Source organism: Phyllostomus discolor, chromosome 1, assembly GCF_004126475.2.
Source record: "Phyllostomus discolor isolate MPI-MPIP mPhyDis1 chromosome 1, mPhyDis1.pri.v3, whole genome shotgun sequence".
Classification (NCBI taxonomy): Eukaryota; Metazoa; Chordata; class Mammalia; order Chiroptera; family Phyllostomidae; genus Phyllostomus; species Phyllostomus discolor.
The window spans coordinates 217,227,437-217,249,489 of NC_040903.2; the positions used below are offsets into that span (position 1 = coordinate 217,227,437).

The following is a 22,053-nucleotide window of genomic DNA, read 5'->3' on the forward strand; positions in this document are numbered from 1 at the left end:
CAAAAGGGAAATGTGTCTTCAGCCCTGGGACCCTGCCTCCTCCCGGACGTGCCTGAAAAAGAGACCAGACCCCGCTGGAGGAAGAGAGGCAGAGTTCTCGACACCCAGAAGAGCCCAGCGGGACAGCCAGGCCCTCCACGGTGGCAGGACACCTGACCCCAACCTGCAGACAAACCCTCTCTCTGAGCCACAGTTCCCCCACCCATGGGAGGAGGGGGACAACATGCACTCTCGCCACCTCCCTGAGGTCAGGACGCCAATGAGAGGACACGGGGACAGGCCATTGGCCCCGCGCAGTGTCATTGAGACCATTACCATAATTCTAACGGGCAAGGTCAGCACAATGTAGAGTCTCCGACAGCCAGTGCCACCACGACACCGCTAGGCCTGGGTCCCCCACAGGGGCGTGGTCACTGGGACCTTGACTTTGCTTCTCCTCGCTCATTTTCATTTGCAGACTGCTGGAATGAGGGCCCCTGGAACATCTCGGAAGGAAGCTCCTGAGACTGTGGAGAAGGCAGAGGGGGATCTGGGTCCCAAAGCCAGGGGCCCCCGGCTTGAAGGCCAAGTGCAGTCCTGGGACCAGCAGCAGCTGGGTCACCTGGGGTCTATCAGCAAAAGAAAGGAAGAGGAAAGGAAGAAAGAAGGAAGGAAGGAAGGAAGGAAGGAAGGAAGGAAGGAAGGAAGGAAGGAAGAAGAAGGAAAGAAAGGAAAGGAGGGAGGGAGGAAGGAAAGAAGGAAGTAGAAGGAAAGAAGTAGGAAGGAAGGGAGGGAGGGAGGGTGGGAGGAGAGCAGAAGGGTGGGAGGAGAGAGGAAGGGTGGGAGGAGGGAGGGAGGGTGGGAGGAGGAAGGGAGGGAGGGAGGGAGGGTGGGAGGAGGGAGGGAAGGAGGGAGAGAGGAAGGAAGAGTGGGAGGAGGGAGGGAGGGAGAGAGGGAGGGTGGGAAGGGCGAGCCCAGAACGCGGCCACAGGTATCTGGACTCCACACACGCCCCTGACGGAGGCACTGCCCAGAGTGGCAGCTGGCCCAGCTGAGGAGGTGACAAGCCCAGCTTCCTGGTGCTGTGCTCCAGCACAGCCCACAGCCCACCAGCGATCGGTGGGCTCGCCGCCCGCTGCGCAGACACTTCCTGTGGGTGAGGAAACGTGGGGCAGGGGTTGGGGGCGTGAGAAGATGCTCTTTCGTAAAGGTCTGCCAGTGGCCGTCCCGACAGGAGCGGGGGTCCCAGCGTCCGGCCACACCTCAGCCTCTTCTGCCTTCTCGTGCACACACGGGTCTACCAGGGCGGCTCGCTGTGTGGGACTAATGTAGCTCGAGTCACACAGGGGAGGGCCAGCTTGGCAGCCACACACCCGGCTTCCCTGAAGAAAGGACCTGAGGCCAGCCCGGAGCGGGCCGCCCGGGCGCTGTCCTGTACCTGCGCGGCTCCTCCGCTTGTTTCTCTTTCCTAGATGGTCGAGAGGTGCAGTTTGGTCGCAATTGTATGAGATGGAGGAGGAAGGCGGGTGCGTCTCCAGTAACACCTCGGTGGGAGGCTTCACCACGCCCTCAGACGCCTCTGCGCCTGCCTCTGTCCCCTGTGAAGCTGAAGGACCCCAGTCTTTTCCAAAGTTTGGACTCCTTTGTTCTCAAGGGCAAGACCCTGCCTGCATGTGCAGCCTCATGAGGAAGCGGACAAGGAAACAGGCAACTGCAGTCAAGTTCCACGGACACCAGTGGAGTGGGGGGGGGTCATGAAGGTGGGGAGACACCCTGCCCAGAGAGAGGCTCGGAGATGCCCTGGAGGGGGCACGCCTTCATGGGGGGTCCACCGGGCGTGTTTACGTGCGGCCTCCCTGGGCAGGGCCTGTGTGGTAGGTGGGGCCTGGATCCTCGCCGCCTAGCAATTCAGTGATGTTTACTGACACGGGTGCGGGTGCGTTAGATTACGACGGTGCAGGACACGAGCCCTCAACGAGCCCACGCCTGCTCCCACCTCTGTGCACGCCAGATAGCCTCCAGTTCCCTCCCAGCACCCTCCAGTGTCTGTGCTGCGCACCCGCCGCGACAGGCTGGGGCGACAAGGAAAACACGGCTCATCCCTGTAGCCCCTCCTCAAGGACGGGAGCCAGGGACTTACGTGGCTAACAATGCACAGCTTTGTTTTTTACACTACCTTTTTTTAAAAAAAATATTTTATTTATTTATTTACTTTAGACAGAGGGGAAGGGAGGGAGACCTGGGCATGTGCCCTGACTAGGAATCCAACTGGTGACCCTTTGGTTTGCAGGCTGGCTCTCAACCCACTGAGCCACACCGGCCAGGGCACACTGTGCAGCTGTGAAACGCAGTGAAGGTTAGAGGAAGCTGAGAGAGAAGTGTCATAGAGGGAGGCCAGCCGGGCAACCACAGGGCCCATCACAGAGGACAATGCCTTGGTCCCCCAGTGGGCTGCATCTCAAGCACAAGAGCCTCCACCCACACAGACTTGATGTTGCTCAAGGCGGCTACTTCACGCTAAACAGACTCATAGACACCCATGGGTAAACAACCGCATAGCAAATTTACTAATCTACCTTTCCGGCTGCTGTTTATGTCTGCTGTCCAGGGCATGCACTCAAACGCGTAATTCAGGAACTCCTTCCCGAAGGATTTCATAAGCACCGCGTGCTCATTACTTAGCAAACTTCGAGCACCTGACTGGAGGAAATAATGCAGCCAAGTGAGGCGGAGAACCCAGAAAAGGCAGGTGGAATTGTGCAATGAACTTGGCGTCAAGCAAGCTGGAGTTCAAACGCTGTCCACCATTTATCAGGCGGGTGACTCTGGGACAATTACTTAACCTTCCGGAGTCTCTTTAACCTTTAAAATGGGTTTGACAACACCCCTTCACATGGCTGTTATTAAGTGTGACTACCTACGGAAATTGCCTCGTTTGTGTTTATATTCATCTGGAGAGGCTCTGGCACATGGGGTTAAGACTTTGGGATCACACAGAACCGGGTGTAAGCTCTAGCTCTGTCCCTTCACAGGTACGTGATCTCAGGCAAAATGCTTGATTTTAGAATTTTTAAAAGATTTTATATGTTTTTAGAGACAGGGAGAGGGAGAGAGGGAGAGAAACATCAATGTGTGGTTGACTTTCATGTGCCCCCCCCCCCCCACACACACTGGGGACCTGGCCCACAACCCAGGCATGTGCCCTGACTGGGAATCCAACGGACAACCTTTTGGTTCACAGGCCAGAACTCAATACATTGAGCCACATCAGCCAGGGCAGTACAGACTTTCTAAATAAAATTAAATATGGGGCCACTAACCATACCAAAAAAAAATTACTCACTATTTGGTTATTTAAAACCTTTACTGAGGAGGCAGACCTCTTACCTCAGACTAGTTTCATGCTCGTATTTTCTAACAGAGTTTCTAAAATAATGTCATTTGCATGCGGTCATGCAAAAACTCAACTGTTTCAATACTGCTAAGTCACGCTCAGAGGTGAACCGGAAGCAACGCCGCTAGGACCCTCCTTTGCAGCTCGCCGACCGACCGCACCCTGGCCTCCCCAAGCATCGCCGAGGGCGCCCCGCTCCCTGGGACTCGAGGCCCTTCTCTCAGTTCTAGACCTCCCTTTCACTTACTCTCCCCATCCACGCTGCCAGCTTGAACATGGTTTTTAAAGCTTATAAACCATGGGAGAGTAACCTTGAACTTAATAAACCACTCTGTCTTTCCGTTCTCATCTCCTTGCAGACTGCACTGGTCTACGGCAGCGGGCAGCCCCTTGCCCACCTCACGCTGCCCTCCGCAGTCCTGCTCTTTTATCGAGACTCGGGCACCCTGGGCACGAGGCCAGCGGCTCCGTTATCCGGCTCTTGTTTCCCAGTCGAGCGTGTTTTCCAATGTCAGGATGGACTGTTGACTTTTTACTGTCGCAACGGGAACCTTTTACACAAAACTGTTTTAGCGAACGGGAGTTTCAGTAGTCACGAGAACTGAGATAGGAGGCTCTTTCTAAATCGCCCTCATTTTCAGGTGAATAAATGGAATCACTTGCTTTGGGTTATGCTCTGCCCATAACTCACAACTTGTAAACTGGTGAAGCGACTGTAGGAACGATCATCCCACCTAATCAGGTGTGTGGGCCAGGCTCCGGGGAAGAAGCGGGGAGGGCGGGTGGGCGAGCCGGGCGCCCAAACACCCGGTTAGGGGCCCTGGGCAGGTCACGGTCGCCGCGGCCGCGCAGACCCCAGCCCGGAAGGTTAAAGGGCATCAGCCTTCACCCCGTCTGTGCCCAGGCCCGGGGGGTGGGCAGACAGAACTCCCCGCAGAGCGGACAACCCCAGGGGACGGAAAGGAGAGGGCTGAGCGCCCCCAGACAAGGCTGCGCGTCCACCGCGGGGAGAAGTCGGGCGCGACGGGGCCGGCACAGGCCGACGGGGAAGGCGGCCGAGCGCCATCTTCCCCGGCCGGCCAAACCGACAAAGCGCGGCCGGGCCGCCCCCGACTCCGGGGCGCTTCCCCTCTCGCGAGGCCGCGGGGGCCTCTGGGAAACGCGGGGGCGGGGAGGGCAGGTGAAGGAAGCTGGGACCCGGGGCCGGGGGCCGGCCGAGGCGGCGAGCGAAGCCTCGGAAAGCAGGAGGGGCGGGGAAAGGCGCGATTGACGCGGGGCGGGGGCCAATGACGGGCGAGCTCGGGAGGGCCCCCCGTCCAATGGGCTGTGCTGCCTGGCGCGGGGGGCGGGCACCGGGGTCGAGGGTAGCTTGAGCGCGGCGGCGGCGTTGTTCAGTCAGAGCGAGAACATTCCAGAGGTGAGTCCGGTGGCGAGCCGGCGGCCCCGCGCCCCCTCCCCGGCCCCCCCCGCCCCCCCGACCCCCGCGGGCCGCTGGCTGGCGGGGAAGGCGCCCCGACGCCCGCGGCTCACGGCGCCGTGTCTCCGCGCCAGGTCGCCAGGCCCCGGGCGCTGAAGGGTGTGGACCCCGGACGTCGCTGGGACAGCCCCTCCCCGCTGCTCGGCGGCGCCTGCCCGGCCGCTGCTCGCTGCGCCTCTCCGCCGCCCCTCCTCGGACCGGGTTCGCACGCGCCTCTCTTCATCCCAGTCCCGGGCGAGCAGCGTTGGGTTTATGTCTTTATTTGACGAAAACGGTGAGTGGCGGGCGGAGCGGGCCGGCGGGGAGATGGCGGCCGCACAAGATGGCGGCGCGCCGCGTGACCCGGCGCGTGTGGCGCAGTTCGGGCGGGCGGCGGGCGCCCCCTCCGCGGGCCCGCGGCCCCTCCGCGCCCCGCCCCGCCCCGCCCCGCGGGAGCGCGCCCGGCCTCCGTGCTGCATTTGTGAGTCATGGTGCGGGGCGGGGCGGGGGCGGCGGCCGGCGCGCGGCGGCCGGTTTCGATTCCCCGGCCCCGCGCGGCCGCGGCCCAGCCCCCGCGGAGGTCGGGCCGGCGCTCGGGCGGGCGGGCCGGCCGCGGCCCGGCCCACCTGCCGCCCGGGAGGGGCCTCGCCGGGTCGGGGCTCCGCGGGAGCGGGGCCGCGCAGGGCGCGCCGGTGCCGGGGCCGCGGGTCCGAGGTGCCGTGGGACTGCGCGTTCGAAGTAAGCACCGGGGCGGCGGGAGCGGGCTCCGCGTCCCAGAGCGACGGCCGCGGGGGGGGGGGGCGCGCCGGGTTTGGGGGACGGGTTCTGGGTTCCTTCCCCCTCGCGGTGGGCGTGGGGCCGCCGGGTGCGTTCGCTTAGCGGCGGCCGAGCGGCGCGGGGACTTCTCGGCGTGGCGTTTCGGTGCCGGGCAGCCGGAACCCCGCGGAGGCCGTCTCCGTGGCTGCGGGGTCCGGTGTCAGAAAGGCCGGCGTCCGCGGGAACTCGGGGGTCTCCCGCCCGATCCGTGCTAAATGGGGGCGCGTGTGTTCTCTCCCCGTCTCTTTCAGAGCTGTTGCGCAGCCATTGGTACCTGTATTGGGGAAACATAGCGTACAAGCAAGGAGCTTACAGCCTCAGTGGCGAAAACTTTTTCATGTCAGAGACCGAGAACTCTTGCAGTCGTTTATGTCATCCCTTCTTCTCCAGACAGAAGATACCAAAAAGTTGCAATCAAAGAGCTCTTCATCTTATTGATAAAGCCACTAATAAGCCAAAATGTCTGTCAACGTCAACCGCAGCGTGTCAGACCAGTTCTATCGCTACAAGATGCCCCGTCTGATTGCCAAGGTAACCGCACGTCCTCATTGCGGCGGCAGGTCCTAGGTCGTCTTCGTGGATTTGTGAAAGATTGCCTCTCGGGTAGACAGTGCAAAAATAAATTCTTATTTCCTTTAGGTTGAGGGCAAAGGAAATGGAATCAAGACAGTTATAGTCAACATGGTTGACGTTGCAAAGGCGCTTAATCGGCCTCCAACGTGTAAGTAACGCCTCTTGGAGCAGGGCAGCGTGTTGGCGCAGGCATGCCCGTCTGGGGGTCTTGTGGGTTGTGAGCTGCTTAGCCTGAGGGTCAGGTGAGGCCTTGGGTTTCAAACCAGCCAATGCACTAGTTGCAGGCAGCACAGAAATTTACCCAGGCAACCCTTTTAAATCTTTTCTCACCTGAGGATGTGTTTCTGTTGAAAGTAGAGAGAGAGGAAGGGAGAGACAGAGAGAGACATCAGTTGCTTGCCTCTTGTATGTGCTCTGACCTGGAATCAAACCCCAACGCTTTTCTGGTGCATGGGATGGTGCTCCAACCAACCAAGCCCACCTGGCCAGGGCCAGGCAACACATTTTTACTGTCCCTGCCCGGTCATACAGAGGATGTTAATCATATAAACATGTCTGAGTAGATGAAGATTAATTTAGTTAACTGAGGTTAAATTTCCTTCTTCCTAAACAGATCCCACCAAATATTTTGGTTGTGAGCTGGGAGCACAGACCCAGTTTGATGTTAAGAATGACCGTTACATTGTCAATGGATCTCATGAGGCGAATAAGCTGCAAGACATGTTGGATGGTTTCATCAAGAAATTCGTTCTCTGTCCTGAGTGTGAGAACCCTGAAACAGAGCTGGTGAGTGCCCTGGAGGTTTTTGTCAGCAGCCGGAGAAACTGAAGAGACAAACCTGCTTCTGGGATCAGTCGTCCTTGATCGCTCCAAGTAGTGTTCTTGACAGGGCAGAGCAGACCTCATTGGAAATACAGGTTTTGAAGATGTTTAGATACTTTTTTTTTTTAAGTAGATCACTGGAGGAATGCTTTTGTGTGTTAAGCTGGTGTTTTAGTTAGATGTCTTCTGTTGGTCATTTTCACACTTGTTCCTTGCAGAATTTTTACCATTTATTATGGATAACGTACTTTTTTTTTGTTTGTTTTGTTTTTGTTTTTTTAACTTGGCAGCATGTCAATCCAAAGAAGCAAACGATAGGTAATTCTTGTAAAGCCTGTGGCTACCGGGGCATGCTCGACACACACCATAAACTCTGCACGTTCATTCTCAAGAACCCGCCGGGTGAGTCTTCTCGGTGAACTTTTAGATCTTTCCATGGGGCAGCTGATTTTTGGAAATGGAGTGGAAGTTTTGTTGTTGCTATAATACGAATATAAGGGATTTATAATCTCTTGTCATGTTTTAGTGAAGGTGTGCCTTCTTAGGGTGAGTTCAAATTGTGGGGGGTTGTCAAAGGCTCTTCTTCTGGAATACTGCTTTATAAACGGGGGTGCTTAGCTCCTTAAGCCTAAGTCACTTGAGATCATCGCAAGCAACACTCTGTGGCAGACGATCAAAACTGTCTGGCACAATTTGAGCTTGCTACAGCAACAGAGTCTAACCTATTCCGGCTCTCTCCTCCATGAGACAAGCCGTTATACAGACTTAGACAGTGTTGCAGCTGCCAGTTAAAGGGCAGTTGAGCTGTGTCCTTCGTTCAAGTTCGTGAGTGATAGAGGAGGGTCATGAGTGCCAGCCTTCACTGTTGGGTCTTCTGAGTCATCTTTTCATTTTACTCTTAACCAAAGTTAATACCATTAATGTTTGGGACCTCCCGTTCTTAACCTAAGTTTCTTCTGTGAGGTACAGTGAATGAATTTGGTCTGTGAATCCTCTTGAAATTTTAGGTAGCTCGGTGTTGGTGGTTTTCTGAGAGGAGGGTTTTAAATGTTCACAACTGGAAAAAACAAGCTGGGGCACTAAACTTCTCTCTTCTGTTTCCCTGTAGAGAATAGTGATAGTGCCGCGGGAAAGAAGGAAAAGGAAAAGAAAAATAGGAAGGGCAAAGACAAGGAAAATGGCTCCGTGTCCAACAGTGAGACGCCACCGCCGCCGCCACCACCGAGCGAGATGAGTCCCCCTCCGCATGCTGATGTGAGTGCAGGGTCGGTGGGTGGTGTGGGAGGCGTCGGGGCTGTGTCGAGGGTATTTGGTTACAGTGAGCAGAAACGCCGAAACAGCGTCTTGGGCTCCAGGTGCGAGCGATTGAATTTAGGTGACTCCACCTCACTGGAAAATGCACTTGATGTCACTTACTTGACTAGAAATGAGAATCATTTTTTACATTTTTAAGGCTTTTCACCAAGCATCGTTGCCCTTGTAAACAGGAAGAAGAGGAGGATGATGACTGGGGGGAGGACACAACTGAGGAAGCTCAAAGACGCAGGATGGATGAAATCAGTGACCACGCGAAAGTTCTGACACTCAGCGATGATCTGGAAAGGACTATCGAAGAGCGGGTCAACATCCTGTTTGATTTTGTCAAGGTAAACAAACATTTGCTTCAACAGCGGGGATCAGTATACTCAACTTCAGTCTAAGCTCAGGTGTTTGTTAGACATTTGTTACTTCGAGCAGATAGTTGGCAAGTAACTTTTTCATGCTGTCTTTTGAGTATTTGAATGCAAGGCTTCCTTTTATTTTTTTGTTTGTTCAAATACAGTTTCCAGACGGTACTTTCGGCAGTTGTCGATCATTTGGAAGCCTTAGAACTGTCGAGCTAGGGGAGACGCTCGTGAGGGGGGGGGGGGGGCTAACAGAATGTGACTCCCTTTCACCGAAATGCTTCCTTTTATTTGCAGAAAAAGAAAGAAGAGGGCATTATTGACTCTTCTGACAAAGAAATTGTTGCTGAAGCAGAAAGACTAGATGTGAAAGCTATGGGGCCTCTCGTTTTGACAGAAGTTCTTTTTAACGAGAAGATTAGAGAACAGATTAAGAAATACAGGCGCCATTTCCTACGAGTAAGAAATTTTAGATTCATAAATGAGATCACAGCTACGTGACTTTGGAAACATTGCTCTACCCTCTCTCGCCCATTTGTTCTCTGTCTTCCTGAAAACGGAGGTAACGGACGTACCTTGCAAGCTTGGCAGAACGTGAAGACTGCACATGGTCTCTCACAGATAAAGTGATGCTGAGCTCTTTGTGTGTCGGCCTTTTTGAACCGTTTTTGTGGGGCCATAACTTTAAGGAACAGCCCTAAGGCATTGAAAATAGATGCGTGTGAGAATTGTCAGCTTGGGATATCTGTACAAGCTTGGTAACACGGAGATAAAATCTCTTTGCAGTTTTGTCACAACAACAAAAAAGCTCAGCGGTACCTGCTTCATGGTCTGGAGTGTGTGGTGGCGATGCACCAAGCTCAGCTCGTCTCCAAGATCCCGCATATCTTAAAGGAGATGTACGACGCGGACCTGCTGGAGGAGGAGGTCATCATCAGCTGGTCGGAGAAGGTGGGAAGCACATAAATGGCTCTTCAACATCAAAAGATTGGGTGTTTTGTTTTTTAGAATAAGTAAATTTTAATAGGTACTCTCTCTCTACACGAAAGCACAGTTGTTCACTGGCTGGTGTGGCTCACTGGATTGAGTTCAGGTCACAGACCGAAAGATCACAGGTTCAATTCTGCATCAGCACATGGTCCTGGGTTGTGGGCCAGGTCCCTAGTTGGGGGGCATGTGAGAGGCCATTGATGTTTTTCTCCCTTCCCCTCTTTCAGAATAAGCAAATAAAACCTTTTTTAAAAAGCGCACAGTTCTGGCTGGTGAGGCTCAGTGGATTGAGCACAGGCCTGCGAACCAAAGGGTCACCAGTTTGATTCCCAGTCAGGGCACACGCCTGGGTTGCAGGCCATGTATCACACAAAACAGTTAATGTGCCTTGACCAATGTAACTTGCAGGGGATTTCCCACCGTGGCTGGCAGCTTGCTAGTAATAACAAGAAACTATGCAGACTCTTTGATAATTTTTTCTTTGTTAAATGGAAGTACTCTGGTGAGGATACAAGGTTGTGATGTGTCAGCCCCTGGCCGGTGTGGCTCAGTGGGCTGAGAGCTGGCCTGCAGTGCAGTTCAGTTCCCAGTCAGGGCACAGGCCTGCCTGGGTTGTGGGCCAGGTCCCCAGCTGGGTACATGTGAGTGGCACCCACAGATGTTTCCTTCTCACATCAGCGTTTCCCTCTTCCTCCAAAAAATAAAATCTTTTTTAAAAAAATTATCGTATGGTCCAGTTCCCTCAAAGAGCTCAGTTTGAGCAGCTGTACAAAGAACTGAAATTATTTTTAATTCTTTAAACTAAAAATTGTTCCTTATGTTTTTTAGGCCTCAAAGAAATATGTCTCAAAAGAACTTGCCAAAGAGATTCGTGTCAAAGCAGAACCATTTATAAAGTGGTTGAAGGAAGCAGAGGAGGAATCCTCTGGTGGTGAAGAAGAAGATGAAGATGAGAACATTGAGGTAAGCACTGAGGAAAGGGTTAAATGTAGTGTGCGTGGTGGGCGCTTGAGAATGGCCAACCTAGGCGATTCAGGCAATAAAACGCTGTCTTGATGGTTTGAAAGATGGTCCTGAATATAAAGGGTAGTGAGAATCATCCCCACACGTGATTCCAAATAAATGTCTGAGTTTCCAGTGTAAGCTCCATTTAAGTGATCCGGGCACATGCAGAGGTGCTAGCGGTCTGTAGAAACTAACAGCACAGCTCTTCAACTGGAAAGAGGGTTTTTGAAAAAATAGAACAATGGCTGCATCTAAATGATTTTTTCTTTTGGGGTTCTTTTTAATTTAAAAAAATTGACTGATTTTCCAGGTAAGGGACATTGATTTCTTGTTCCACTTAACATGCCCTGACCAGGAATCAGACCCCCACAACCTTGGTGTATTGGGACAACGCTGTACCCAACCGCACTACCCTGCCAGGGCTAATTTTCCTTCCTTGCTTACCACTGACATGAAGGTGTACATGCAACTTAAAAATTTTTTTGTTGTTAGGTGGTGTATTCGAAGACTGCCAATGTGCCGAAAGTTGAAGCTGTGAAGTCTGATAACAAGGACGATGACATTGATATTGATGCCATTTAAAGGGGTGGGTGCGGCCCAGCTTAACTGTAATGCTGAGAATCTTTCTGCATCATCAGCCAGAAGTGCAACATGTATGTGCAAAAGCTTAAAAGGCTTAACATCATGCTACACTTTCTGCTAAAAAACGTATTGCTGTGAGTGGTCTGTAATTAAGCCCAACAAGATATCTCGGGAGTCCATACACATATCAGTGAGCAGATGTAGTTCGCTTATTTATAGCATGTTTCTTTTTGAAAAATTAGTGGTGGACACATTTGGATCACATTTATACAGTTATGAAAATATTTGATTTCGGTCATTCTTAAAATTTTTTGGCTCTGAATGACTTAAGCTGAAATAATTAGCTCCTTTAAAAAGCATTGTACTATCATTTAACTGGATAGAATTCTTGGAGCCTGTTAGAAACTGCTAGGTGCTGAGACGGTCAAGAGGTCTTTAGCAGAATGTAAGCATACACTTATTTGTAATTATCTTATTCAGCCATTAAGAAATACAGGACTTTCCTATGTCTTATCTCCAGTCCCTCAGATTGGCATCTGGTAATGCGCATTCTTCCCTGCCAGGGTGGACAGTGGGGCGCCTTTATCTTACTGAGAGAGAAAAGGACCCAGGTGTCCTACAAAGAATTTTAAGAGCAGGTTTTAAAACTTGAAATTTTTTTTCCTTTGGGTTTGCATACACTTGCCCCAAACTGTAGTCTTTGAAGTCATGTGCATTGCAAGTTGGATGAGCCAGGGGAATTACTACATTAATAAATAAGTGTTTTATGTGTATGTGGCTGTTGCTTTGTGCTGAGAGAAAGTTCTCAGCTTCGGGATATGATTAAATAGTAAATTCTATGATTTTATTTGGGGGAAGAAGGAAAAGGTGCACTTAATCCCTAGCAAAAAAACCCATAATTTTTCAGCTTTCATGCTTAACGGTTTAAATTACAATTTCAAAGTGTTCAGACATATTGTGTGTTTTGTTCAGTGTGGGTTTTCCCTGATACTGGGGCTTATTCTTTAATGTCTTCTACATTTGAACACGTAGGTTTTGGTTGCTATCTTGCCGAAATAAGTGTTGCTATGTCTAAAACTTGATGATTATTATTATTATTTTGCAAAATGTCTTATTTAAAAAGAGAACTAAAATTGTACTTCTAAGTCAGCCTATAGTTTGGTGGGAGACTTGGGGTGTCTTCTTTTTCACATTGAATATAATCAGACACTCATGAAGTCTTGGTGATGGCCACTGAATACAGGTGACTAGGGCTTTGGCCCTGCCCGTCCTGGGCTTTAGATTTAGAAATAACTTCCTTTTGAATTCTGCCCAATTAGCTGATCTGAACCTACATGTTATGGGTTCTGGCCATATCTGAGAAATCATTTGCAAAGTAAAAAATTGTTGCATTTATTCCTTTTTATTAAAAGTGCACTGTGGAAATCAAGAACCATGGGGGGTTAGTTTTAATTTGGGGCACAGGCTTACATCATTCACCTGTTTGTGATCCATTTCAGATTATAATGAGACCTTAACAAATGTATGTAAAAATGTTTTCACATTGAAATTATACAAACATTTGATACAATAAAACCTTGTTAGCTTGGTATTTTAAGAATTAAAATCTAGTGATTTTACTGGAGAGGTATGAATTGGTCTCCAGCTGCCTGTTGACAGATTTTGATGAGAGTGAAGCAGAAGCCGTAAACCTGGAAGGAAGGTGCTTTGTCACACCAAAGAAAAGAGGTTTCTGCCCACTCTCGTCTCCCCCAGGTTCCAGGCTGTTTGCCACAGGCCAGTTTGCTTTCATTGTTTGAAATTCTACAGGAGATGTTGGTGGCCTGGGTCAAGTTGTGTTCAATGTACACAGTGTCAAGCTAGTAATGAGGTTATGTTACAGAAGTTGATTTCCTTTTTTTTTTTTTTTTTTTTTTTTAAAGGAAACAATGTTCAGGGCTTCTAAACACTAAAGAAAATTTGACTTAGACCTGTGTTCAGTCTGGTGCCAAATTTCCAATAGATTTAAGTCCACATAAGAATTTTATTCACAGAGGCTATCCTAATAGAGTAATCTTTCACTTTGCTCTATTCAACTGTCTTAAAATTTCCTGTTTCAAACAGCTACATTACTTGATTAAAACAATGTTAAAATTATATTTTGTCTCTGCTTTAATGTTAAAATTAACCTAAGTTTTCCTAAGATATTAGAGTATTGAAGTCGGTCCTGTTTTGTAGCTGCTGTTTTGGGTTTGTGTTGAACTTTGCCTTCTGCAGTTGCCCGCCCTACTCACAGAACACGTTGCTTATTACCTGGGGTCAGTGGTGTTTCTAGGCCTGTGTTGCTATTCTGCGACTTGAATTGATTATAGGCTACAAAGGTCTGCCTTAATCTGATTTTATGGGAACTTTATGGGTGCTTACTAGGGAATTCAGGCATCATGTACATACACAGAAGCATGCATACCTGAGAGAGACGGCAGGTGTGGTTCCAGACCACCCCAATAAAGTGAGTTGTAATCATTTTGCTGGTCGACGGTATTGCCTTCAATTTGTAACAAAGATAACACCTGTGAAGCGTGGTAAAGACAAGGTCTCCCTGCAGTTATGCAACTGGGTACAGCGTGTATCTGTAGTTGAAAAAAAGGGAGGGAAATGAGGAAGATTGCCTTCTAAGCAAGTCTTTTCTGAAGTAGGTGAACTTAGAAGGTACCACTTTGGGTTCTAAAGGTTTGAAGGAAGAAAAGTGACTCAACTGGGTCACTGCCAGGAGCTCAGACCATTCCTGCGTGCTAGGGTGGGGGAATGGCAGGTACAGAGAAGTTTAGTCTTCCTCAGGATGTGGGCCATGGGTTACGGCACTGGGATCTCAGAGCAGAAGGCAGGCTCTGAGCTGCCCTGGTGCCTGCTCTGTGGTCGTCCACCCAGTGAGTGCCCTTGAAGGGAAGCTGAACCGGGCTCTGGCTAGAGCCTCCCTGTGAAACTGGAAGGCTCTTCCAGGCCTGCCCGACAGGCCTGGTAACCCTGTGTGCACCTAAACCTCCTGATGCTGCCAGTTCTGTCGGGAGGGGCAGGCAGCGTGCTGGGGCCTCCGGTCCTCCGGAGCAGGGCTCAGGCTTGACGGGGGCAGCAGGCAGCTTAAAGGAACACACTCTTTTGCCTAGGGAACAGTTTCAGGGTGGCACAGTTCATGCTTCACGCAACCCTGACCTAACGTGCCAGAGCTGGTTGGCATGAGCAACGCTCATTCTGCAGTAATAATCAGGTAGTGGCCCTTACTGGGGTATCAGCAGCAAATAGCACTCAGGTTAGTAGCCAGCCCTGCCTTTTCCTCCCGCAGTGGAGTGGGCTGCAGAGGTACACCAGCGTCCTGAGGCCGTGAGCTGGTGCTGGAGACGTTCTGTCCCCAGGTGAGATGCACTGATGGGTGCAAGGCCAGTGGGCAAGGTGGGGCCGAGTCTGGTTCCAGGGTCCCGATGCACAGGGAAGGGAGGTTTCCAAAGCACCCCGTGTGACTGGTGGTATGGGGATTTGCTAACACTACATGGAGAAGAAAAGCCCAGAGGAGACTGGATTGGCCCAAGGTCAACAGCACACCCACGTGGGAGCCGGACCCCATGGCTTCTGCCTGAGTTAACATTTGGGCCTCCTGTGGCACTAGGAAGACCTGTCTGATCCCTACCTGGGACACGGGATAGCAGCTTCCCCGCGTGTCCTTGGGGGAAGCTGCAGCTGAGGGGGCAGGAGTCATGTGAAACAACTGTTGTCAGACTGAGAGACCGGGCCCCAGAGGAGTGGGGCATGCACACACCCCCGTCTCCCGTACCCTGAGCTGCTAGTGTTCCGCAGTCTTCGGGTGGGCTTGCATTTGCCCTTTGTGCCCACCCTGCAGGGGAGCCCAGACCAAAGCAGGCACAGGTGGAGGGGTGGAACTATAAAGGGCAGAAGTAATTGGGGACTTGGAGAGCAGCTTTATGAAGGAGGCATCACTTCAAATAATGAACTGGGTTTTGCCTTAGGGTGGGGGTGGGGGGTGAGGCGGGAGGGGGCACGTCTGTAAATGAACCCAGTAGTTGAGTGCAGTGGGCAGTGGGGCAGGGGCAGCAGGGCCTCATCGAGGCCTGAGGCCTGTGGACTGCATCAGACTTGAGCTGCAGGAACAGTCGCATTCACATTGCCCTGCTGTGTGGGAGGCTCGGGGGGAGGAGTGGGCCATCCCCTGACTGATAGCAGCTGTACTGAGGGCCACACACCGGTGGGACAAGGATGCCCTTCAGCCTGGAAAGGTTAGGGCCCCCAGGCGGGCTTGGCTGCTCCGAGGGCGCAGTGTTCTGGACCGGAGGGATGAGCAAGCTCCTTGTCCTGTATCTCTTGGTTTTGGGTGAAGGCCAGCACCCAGGAGGGTGTCCCTGGAGGTTCAGGGCCCGAGGAGACACGCACAGTGTTGTGCTTCCGGGCTCCGGACCAGGGACAGCCCTATGTAATTTTGGGGCTGGGGATGCCGACAGTGAAAGAAAGCATCTGGTGTGACACCGGCCTCACGTGTTAGGTGCTTCTGATGATGAGAAGGAGCCCTAAGTTGTGGAGCCGGTTGGAGGAGGAAGACGGTAACCTGGCTTTGAGAGGACCTGAGTGTGCCAGGTGCAGCCAGTGGACACAGAGCGCCAGCCGGGGCTCCAGGAACGCGGGCCGAAAGCCTCCCTGCAGGGGCGCTGCTCACCTGTCTGCTGCTCTGTGGGTCCTGCTTCCCACTGCCCAGACGCTTCCTGGCCTGGCCCGCCATGGCCACCCGCGACCTCGGGATTTGAGTTCCCTGGTGCCGTGTCCGTCAAGCCTCTCTTCCCGCTTCCTAGTGGTCAGTTCTCCAGACCTGCAGTTCGATTCCTGGGGAGGTGCGCCTGGCTCCACCTCCACCGGCGCTCCACGCTCCCCTCGGATGCTTCCGCCTCCAGGAGCTCCCCGGGCAGCTCCTTTGGACCGGGGCTAAGGGGCAGGGCGTCGGTGAAGGGTTTGAAATGTGGCTGCCAAGGCCTGCCTCGCGAAAGGGGTTTGTGACTGGGGCAACGGGAACCCTTGGCACTTGGGGACATCTAGGACAAGTGGAACCTAGGTCCTCTCTGATGAGCAGTTCCTGAGGACATCTGCTCAGCAGCCTCATAACCAGTCGACCGAAAGCAAGCGACACCCACCCTTCCGTGAGCAGCCACTCAGGGATCCGCTAGCCAGTGTGGGAGGCAGGAGGGCAGCGGCACAGGTCCTGCAGCGGGGGTCTCGGCTGACGGGGGAGACACGGTGTGCCTTATGGGAGCCCTCAGAGGCCCCTGCCTGAGGGGTGGTGGGGTACCTTTGTGATGAAGGTTCCGGTGAGGGTCTGTCAGGAAGGGTTTGCCCCGGGGGTGCAGGTGGAGCCCCTGGGACGATACCCTCCGGGCCACGGGGAGCTGCAGATGGTGGATCCCGGCAGAGGCGCAAACGGGGCGTTTTGTGGGAAGGGAAATCGAGCTATGGAGACCACACCCCACGACACAAAGGACATCAGGAGGAGGTCGGGTTGCACGGAGGGAAGCAGATGATGCGGCTTCGGGACCTCAAGGGTTTCGGGGGCCTCTGGCACAGCTGGGTGGAGCGGTCCAGGAGGCGGCGGGGTGTGAGCACCGACCTGGAAGTCCCGCTCCGGGGGCACGTCTGGCAAGGCCACAGCAGAGTCTGTGCTTGTGGGCAGTTTCCACTCCTTCCCCATTGGCCGCCGTCTCCAAGGGTGGGGAGGAATTTGGCTTCCCTGCACCCCAGGTTCCGGGGCTTGCCCACAGAGGAGGTACCCAGGAGATCAGCAAGTGCCTGGATAGATTATGGGTGGATAGACCTGTGGGTGGGTGGGTAAATGACTAGGTACACTGGTGGACAGGCAGGTGGGTAGACGGATGTTTGGGTGAACGCATGGGTGGATGGGTGGGTGGGTGGGGCATTGGGACACAAATGAGTGGTTTAGAGCATGCTTTTCCCTCCTAGCCAGTTCATACATAATTCTGTATGAAGACCAAGAGGACACAGTTTATTTCATTTGTATATTTTTATTTTTTATTTAGAAAAGAAGGGAGGGAGGGAGAAAGAGAAACATCAATATGTGAGAGATATCAATTGGTTGGACGTGATTAGACCATGGTTCAGTTGGCTCAGTGAGTTGGGCAAACCCAAAGGTCACCAGTTGGGTCCCCAGTCACGGCAAATGCCTGGGTCGCAGGCCAGGTCGCCAGGTGGGGGCATGTGAGAGGCGACTGTTCATTGTGTATCTCGCACATGTGTGTTTCTGCCTTTCTCCCTCCCTTTCCGTCTCTAAGAAGTAAATAAAATCTTTAAAAAAGAAGATTGGTGTAAAAACTAAATACTGTAGACTCCATTTGAGGCATGTGTTGAACTCTTGGCTCAGAAAGCCCCAACCACTAAAAGTTGGTTTGTTTCTGCAAAAATTAACTCCATATACTTTAGAAAAGGATTTAATATATTCATTTTTAGAGGGAAAGGGAGGGAGAAAGCGGGGGGGGAGAAACATCGACATGTGAGATATACATCATTTGGTTGCCTCTCACACACCCTCACCTGGGGACCTGGCCCGCAATGCAGGCATGTGTCCTGACTGGGAATCAAACCTGCGACCTTTCAGTTCACAGGCCGGGGCTCAGATACACTTTTAATGTGTTGCTCTACCAGCAGTGCTCCGTCCCTGGGAAGGGTGGTAGGTGGATAGAGAAGACAGGAACTTCACCTTGAATAGAGGAAGACCTGTGCGGCGCAAGCAGACATGAAAGATGGGGGTCCCTGAGGGTGGAAGCCCGAGTCAGCCCAACGGAGGCTGGGCACCGGGAGGTCGAGCCCGGGGCCCCCACGGTGAGCCCGGGGGTCTGGAGCAGACCAAGGCCGTGATAGTCCTGGCGGCCTGCTGAGGGAAGCCTGCCTCTCTCCACATCCCCTCCCGATCCAACAGGTCAAGTCCAACAAAATATCCACTTCCCAGGCTCCTGTTTTGTTAGTTAGATAGAAACATGTTTGTTACTAAAAAATCAGCAAACATAAGGACAAACCACCAGGAATGAAAAACAAGGTAACAGGTTTAGATTACTATCCCCAACTTTGGGTACTCCTCAGGTACATTATACTAAATAACATGTATTTGTAGAAGTGATAATTTTTTTAAAAGCAATGAAAAAAAGACAACCAGGAATGTCCATGTGTATATTAAAATAGTTATATTGAAATTTAGGTTTCTTAACATACCAGTAATTGTGACTTCATGCAAACAGGCGCCAATCCCAAAACTAGATTGAAACACTTGTGAAGGGGTAAACTTGAAAAGGATTCTGGGAAGAGCAGGAATCACCAGGAATCTGCCCACCCAGACGACAGTTGCCCTGGCGGAATCCGCCTCACGTCACCGTTCTGGAACTCGAGTCTATGGAAGGCTCTCAGCTTCCTTGGACAATACAGTTGCAGTTCATTTTGGTTACTTCAGACTCCGGCACAGCAGTCGCTACCCAGCGTCCATCCCCAGCCTCGGAGCAAGCAGCTGTGCGCAGGTGCACCTGGAGCCACATGCGCACAGCTTTTAGGAACTGGCGTGGGCTGTAAAGACCCTGTCCTCTGAATGCCAGGGGTCTGTGCGTTGTGCTGACACGGCTGCTTCTGACAGCAGTGTAGGTGAAGTAGGTGGGGGGAGGCCCTGGTTCCTTCCCCTCTCCCCGGCCTTGCAAGCCCTTCCTCCTCCGTGGGCTGAAGTGACTTCCGGGAGATTTAAAGACAGGGTGCCCTCCATCCTTCCTCTTCGTGTTCTTACACTCCCACCTTTTGGGAGCCACACATTCAAGACTAGGACATTCAAAAGCAACTGGATATACAGGAAAAGTCAGAAACTAACCATGCGTGCCCAGGGACAGGCAAAGGCCCAGAAAAGATACGAGAAGACCTTAAGTTTACACCTCAGGCTGACCCTGGCCACAAAGACAGCCTATACAATTAGTAATAAAACAAAACCCAACTGCCTTGGGGGAAAGGGAGAACTTGAATTCCAGAGTTAATACATTATAGTCAAATGTCCGGTGTACAACAAAATTAAAAAATTACAAGGTATGCAGTGTAATGGGAAAGTATGGTTCATTAGACGAAAAAAACAACAGGAACTCTTTTAAAATGGTATGATAGCAGATTTCATAGACTTTAAAACAACCATCTTTTTAATAAACCTTTATTTTTAGAAGGATTGGAAGGGAGGGAGAAAGAGGAGAGAAACATTGACGTGTGAGAGATACATTGACCAGTTGCCTCTCCCAAGCCTCCAACCAGGGACCTGGCCCCTAACCCAGGCATGTGCCTTCACTGGGAATTGAACCAGCAACTCTTTGAAGATTTATTTATTTTTAGAGAGGGGAACAGAGGGAGAAGGAGATGGACAGAAACATTAATGTTTGACTGCCTCTCATGCGCCCCCCTACTGGGGACCTGGCCTGGCCTGAAACCCAGGCATGGGCCCCAGGAATGGAACCATTGACCCTTTGGTTTGCAGGCCAGGGCTCAGTCCATTGAGCCGCACCAGCCAGCGCTAAAACAACCATCTTAAAGATACTTAAAGAATGAAGGATGTAGAGAAAGTCAAGAAAACAATGTCTGGAAAAAATGGAAATGTCCATGAAGACTTAAAAAACCACCCCAAAAAAGAAGTTCTGGAGCTAGAAAGTGCAATAACTGAAATGAAAATTTTAGAGGGCATCAAAGGCAGAAGAAAAAAATCAGTGAACTTAAAGACAGGATGGTGGGGGACTTCCAGACAAGATGGCTGCATAGGTAAAACAGCTCACCTCCTGGCACAAGCACATCAGTATTACAGCTAAAATATAGAACAACCATCACTCAAAACTGTCAGAAATCAGGTTGAATGGAATTCTGATAACTACGAAGCTACACCACATCCATCCACATTAGTACAAGAGGTGGCGATGCAGAACAAGCTGGTCCCGCATCCACGTGTGGTGTATAAAAATTTGGGAGGGGTATCTTGGGAGTGAGGAGTTCCAACCCTCAAAATGGGGCCCCCAGCCTAGGGGTCCAGTGCCAGGAAGATAAGTCCTCAGAACTTCTGGTGGTAAAAACCAGTGGAGATTGAGTTAGTGGAAGAGACTTCTGGAGCCCCGAGCAGTTCTCCTTAAAGAACCCACACACAGACCTACTCAGATGCACGCCTTCTCAGCTCCAGCACCAGAGTAGCAGCCTGAAAGGTGCCAGTGGCAAATGGGGGAACTGTAGAGTCTGGCGTCAAGATGGGAGCTGGGGGACAGCTTTCTCCCAGACAGAAAGGTGGGCAGAGGCCATTATCCCTTCTCTGAACCCTCCCCACACAGAGCCACAGAGCCTGCAGTCTGGTGCCATGTATGAGACTCCATCAACCTGGCTAACACTGTCTGCCCCTCCCTGGAGATCCCCAGACCCCCGTCCCACCTAACTTGCAGGCCCACCCAAACTGGTAACTGTGACTTCTCCATAGGAATGCCTGGTGTTGGCTTATGCTTTACAACTTTCTAAATCCTATCCAACAAGAAACAGCTGGCCTCAGTAAGCCTCCAGCCTTCATACCTCTTACAAAGTGTCCCCAGGCCCAGCAATAGCAGCAACCAGCCTAGATTCACAGCTTGGATTTGCCTGGGAATCTCCAAGCTCAGCACAAGGAGCAGCCATTCAGATTGCTTTACAGCTCATGCAGGGTGGCCCTGGGCAGAACACAGGTGGAGGCTGACCTTCACCTGCACCACCTGGGAAATCCCAGAGGCTGCACACCCAGTGGACAGCTATAGACCATATCAGAGCACCACCACCCTGCCCATGCATGGCTGATCCTCCATGGGGTCACAGTCAGTCCTCACAGCTGCCTGGCCTGGGTGAATCCCTTCCGCTGACCTGCTGACAGCTATCAAGGCTTCACTACAAGAGGGGGCATACGCAGCCCACAGCCAAAATGAGGAAACAAAGAAACACGGCCTGAATGAAAGAACAGATTGAAACTCCAGGAAAAGAGCAAAATGAAATGAAGATAAGCAATCTCTCAGATGCAGAGTAAAAACACTGGTCATAAGGACACTCAAGGAACTTAGGACCTGAACGGCATAAAAAAGATCCAGTCAGAACTGAAAAGATACACTAACTGAAATAACAATTTACAGGTATACAACAGTAGAGTGGATGAAGCTGAGAATGAAATCAATGATTTGATACATAAGGAAGCAAGAAATAGCCCTGGCTGGTGTAGCTCAGTGGATTGAGCATGGGCTTGGAACCAAAGGGTCGCTGGTTCCATTCCTAGTCAAGGCACATGCATGGGTTGCAGGCCAGGTCCCCATTGGGGGCCATGTGAGAGGCAACCACACACTGATGTTTCTCTCCCTCTCTTTCTCCCTCCCTTCCCTCTCTCTAAAAACAAATAAATTTTTTTACAAAAGGAAGCCAGAAACAACAAGAAGACAAACAAGAAGACAAAAGAGCTAAAAAAAAAAAAAAGAGAGTGTAAGCAGCCTGTGTCAACTTCAAGAGGTCCAGCATTCACATCACAGGGGTGCCAGAAGGAGAGAGAGAACAAGAGATTGGAAATCTATTTGAAAAAGTAATGAAAGAAAACTTTCTTAATTTGGTGAAGGAAATAGACATGTGAGTCCAGGGAGCATGGAGAGTCCCAAACAAATTGGATGCAAAGAGGCCCACTCCAAGTCACATGATAATTAAAATGTCAAAGGTTAGAGATAAAGAGAGAATCTTAA

General features: G+C 51.6%; 1 protein-coding gene and 1 non-coding gene across 2 annotated transcripts; both read left to right on the forward strand.

The window, feature by feature from the left end:
- Positions 1 to 4,556: 4,556 nt before the first annotated feature.
- Positions 4,557 to 13,417, forward strand: EIF5 (eukaryotic translation initiation factor 5). The gene is made up of 12 exons (XM_028505700.2): positions 4,557 to 4,790; positions 4,925 to 5,124; positions 5,897 to 6,176; positions 6,285 to 6,366; positions 6,832 to 7,004; positions 7,331 to 7,442; positions 8,149 to 8,294; positions 8,528 to 8,686; positions 9,002 to 9,163; positions 9,491 to 9,655; positions 10,523 to 10,657; positions 11,192 to 13,417. Exons 3-12 carry the CDS (start codon positions 6,105 to 6,107, stop codon positions 11,279 to 11,281), a joined length of 1,296 nt encoding a protein of 431 aa, XP_028361501.1. The 5' UTR covers positions 4,557 to 4,790; positions 4,925 to 5,124; positions 5,897 to 6,104; the 3' UTR covers positions 11,282 to 13,417.
- On the forward strand, positions 7,691 to 7,814 carry LOC114493674. The gene has a single exon (XR_003684286.1). It is a non-coding gene; the product is annotated as a small nucleolar RNA SNORA28 (small nucleolar RNA).
- Positions 13,418 to 22,053: the final 8,636 nt, after the last annotated feature.

Bases quoted from the DNA above. Each gene is read 5' to 3' on its own strand.
- EIF5 (XM_028505700.2), top strand. From the start codon at position 6,105: ATGTCTGTCAACGTCAACCGCAGCGTGTCAGACCAGTTCTATCGCTAC. The intron at 7,005-7,330 runs GTGAGTGCCCTG...TTAACTTGGCAG, and splicing joins AGAACCCTGAAACAGAGCTG to CATGTCAATCCAAAGAAGCA. The intron at 9,656-10,522 runs GTGGGAAGCACA...TATGTTTTTTAG, and splicing joins TCATCAGCTGGTCGGAGAAG to GCCTCAAAGAAATATGTCTC.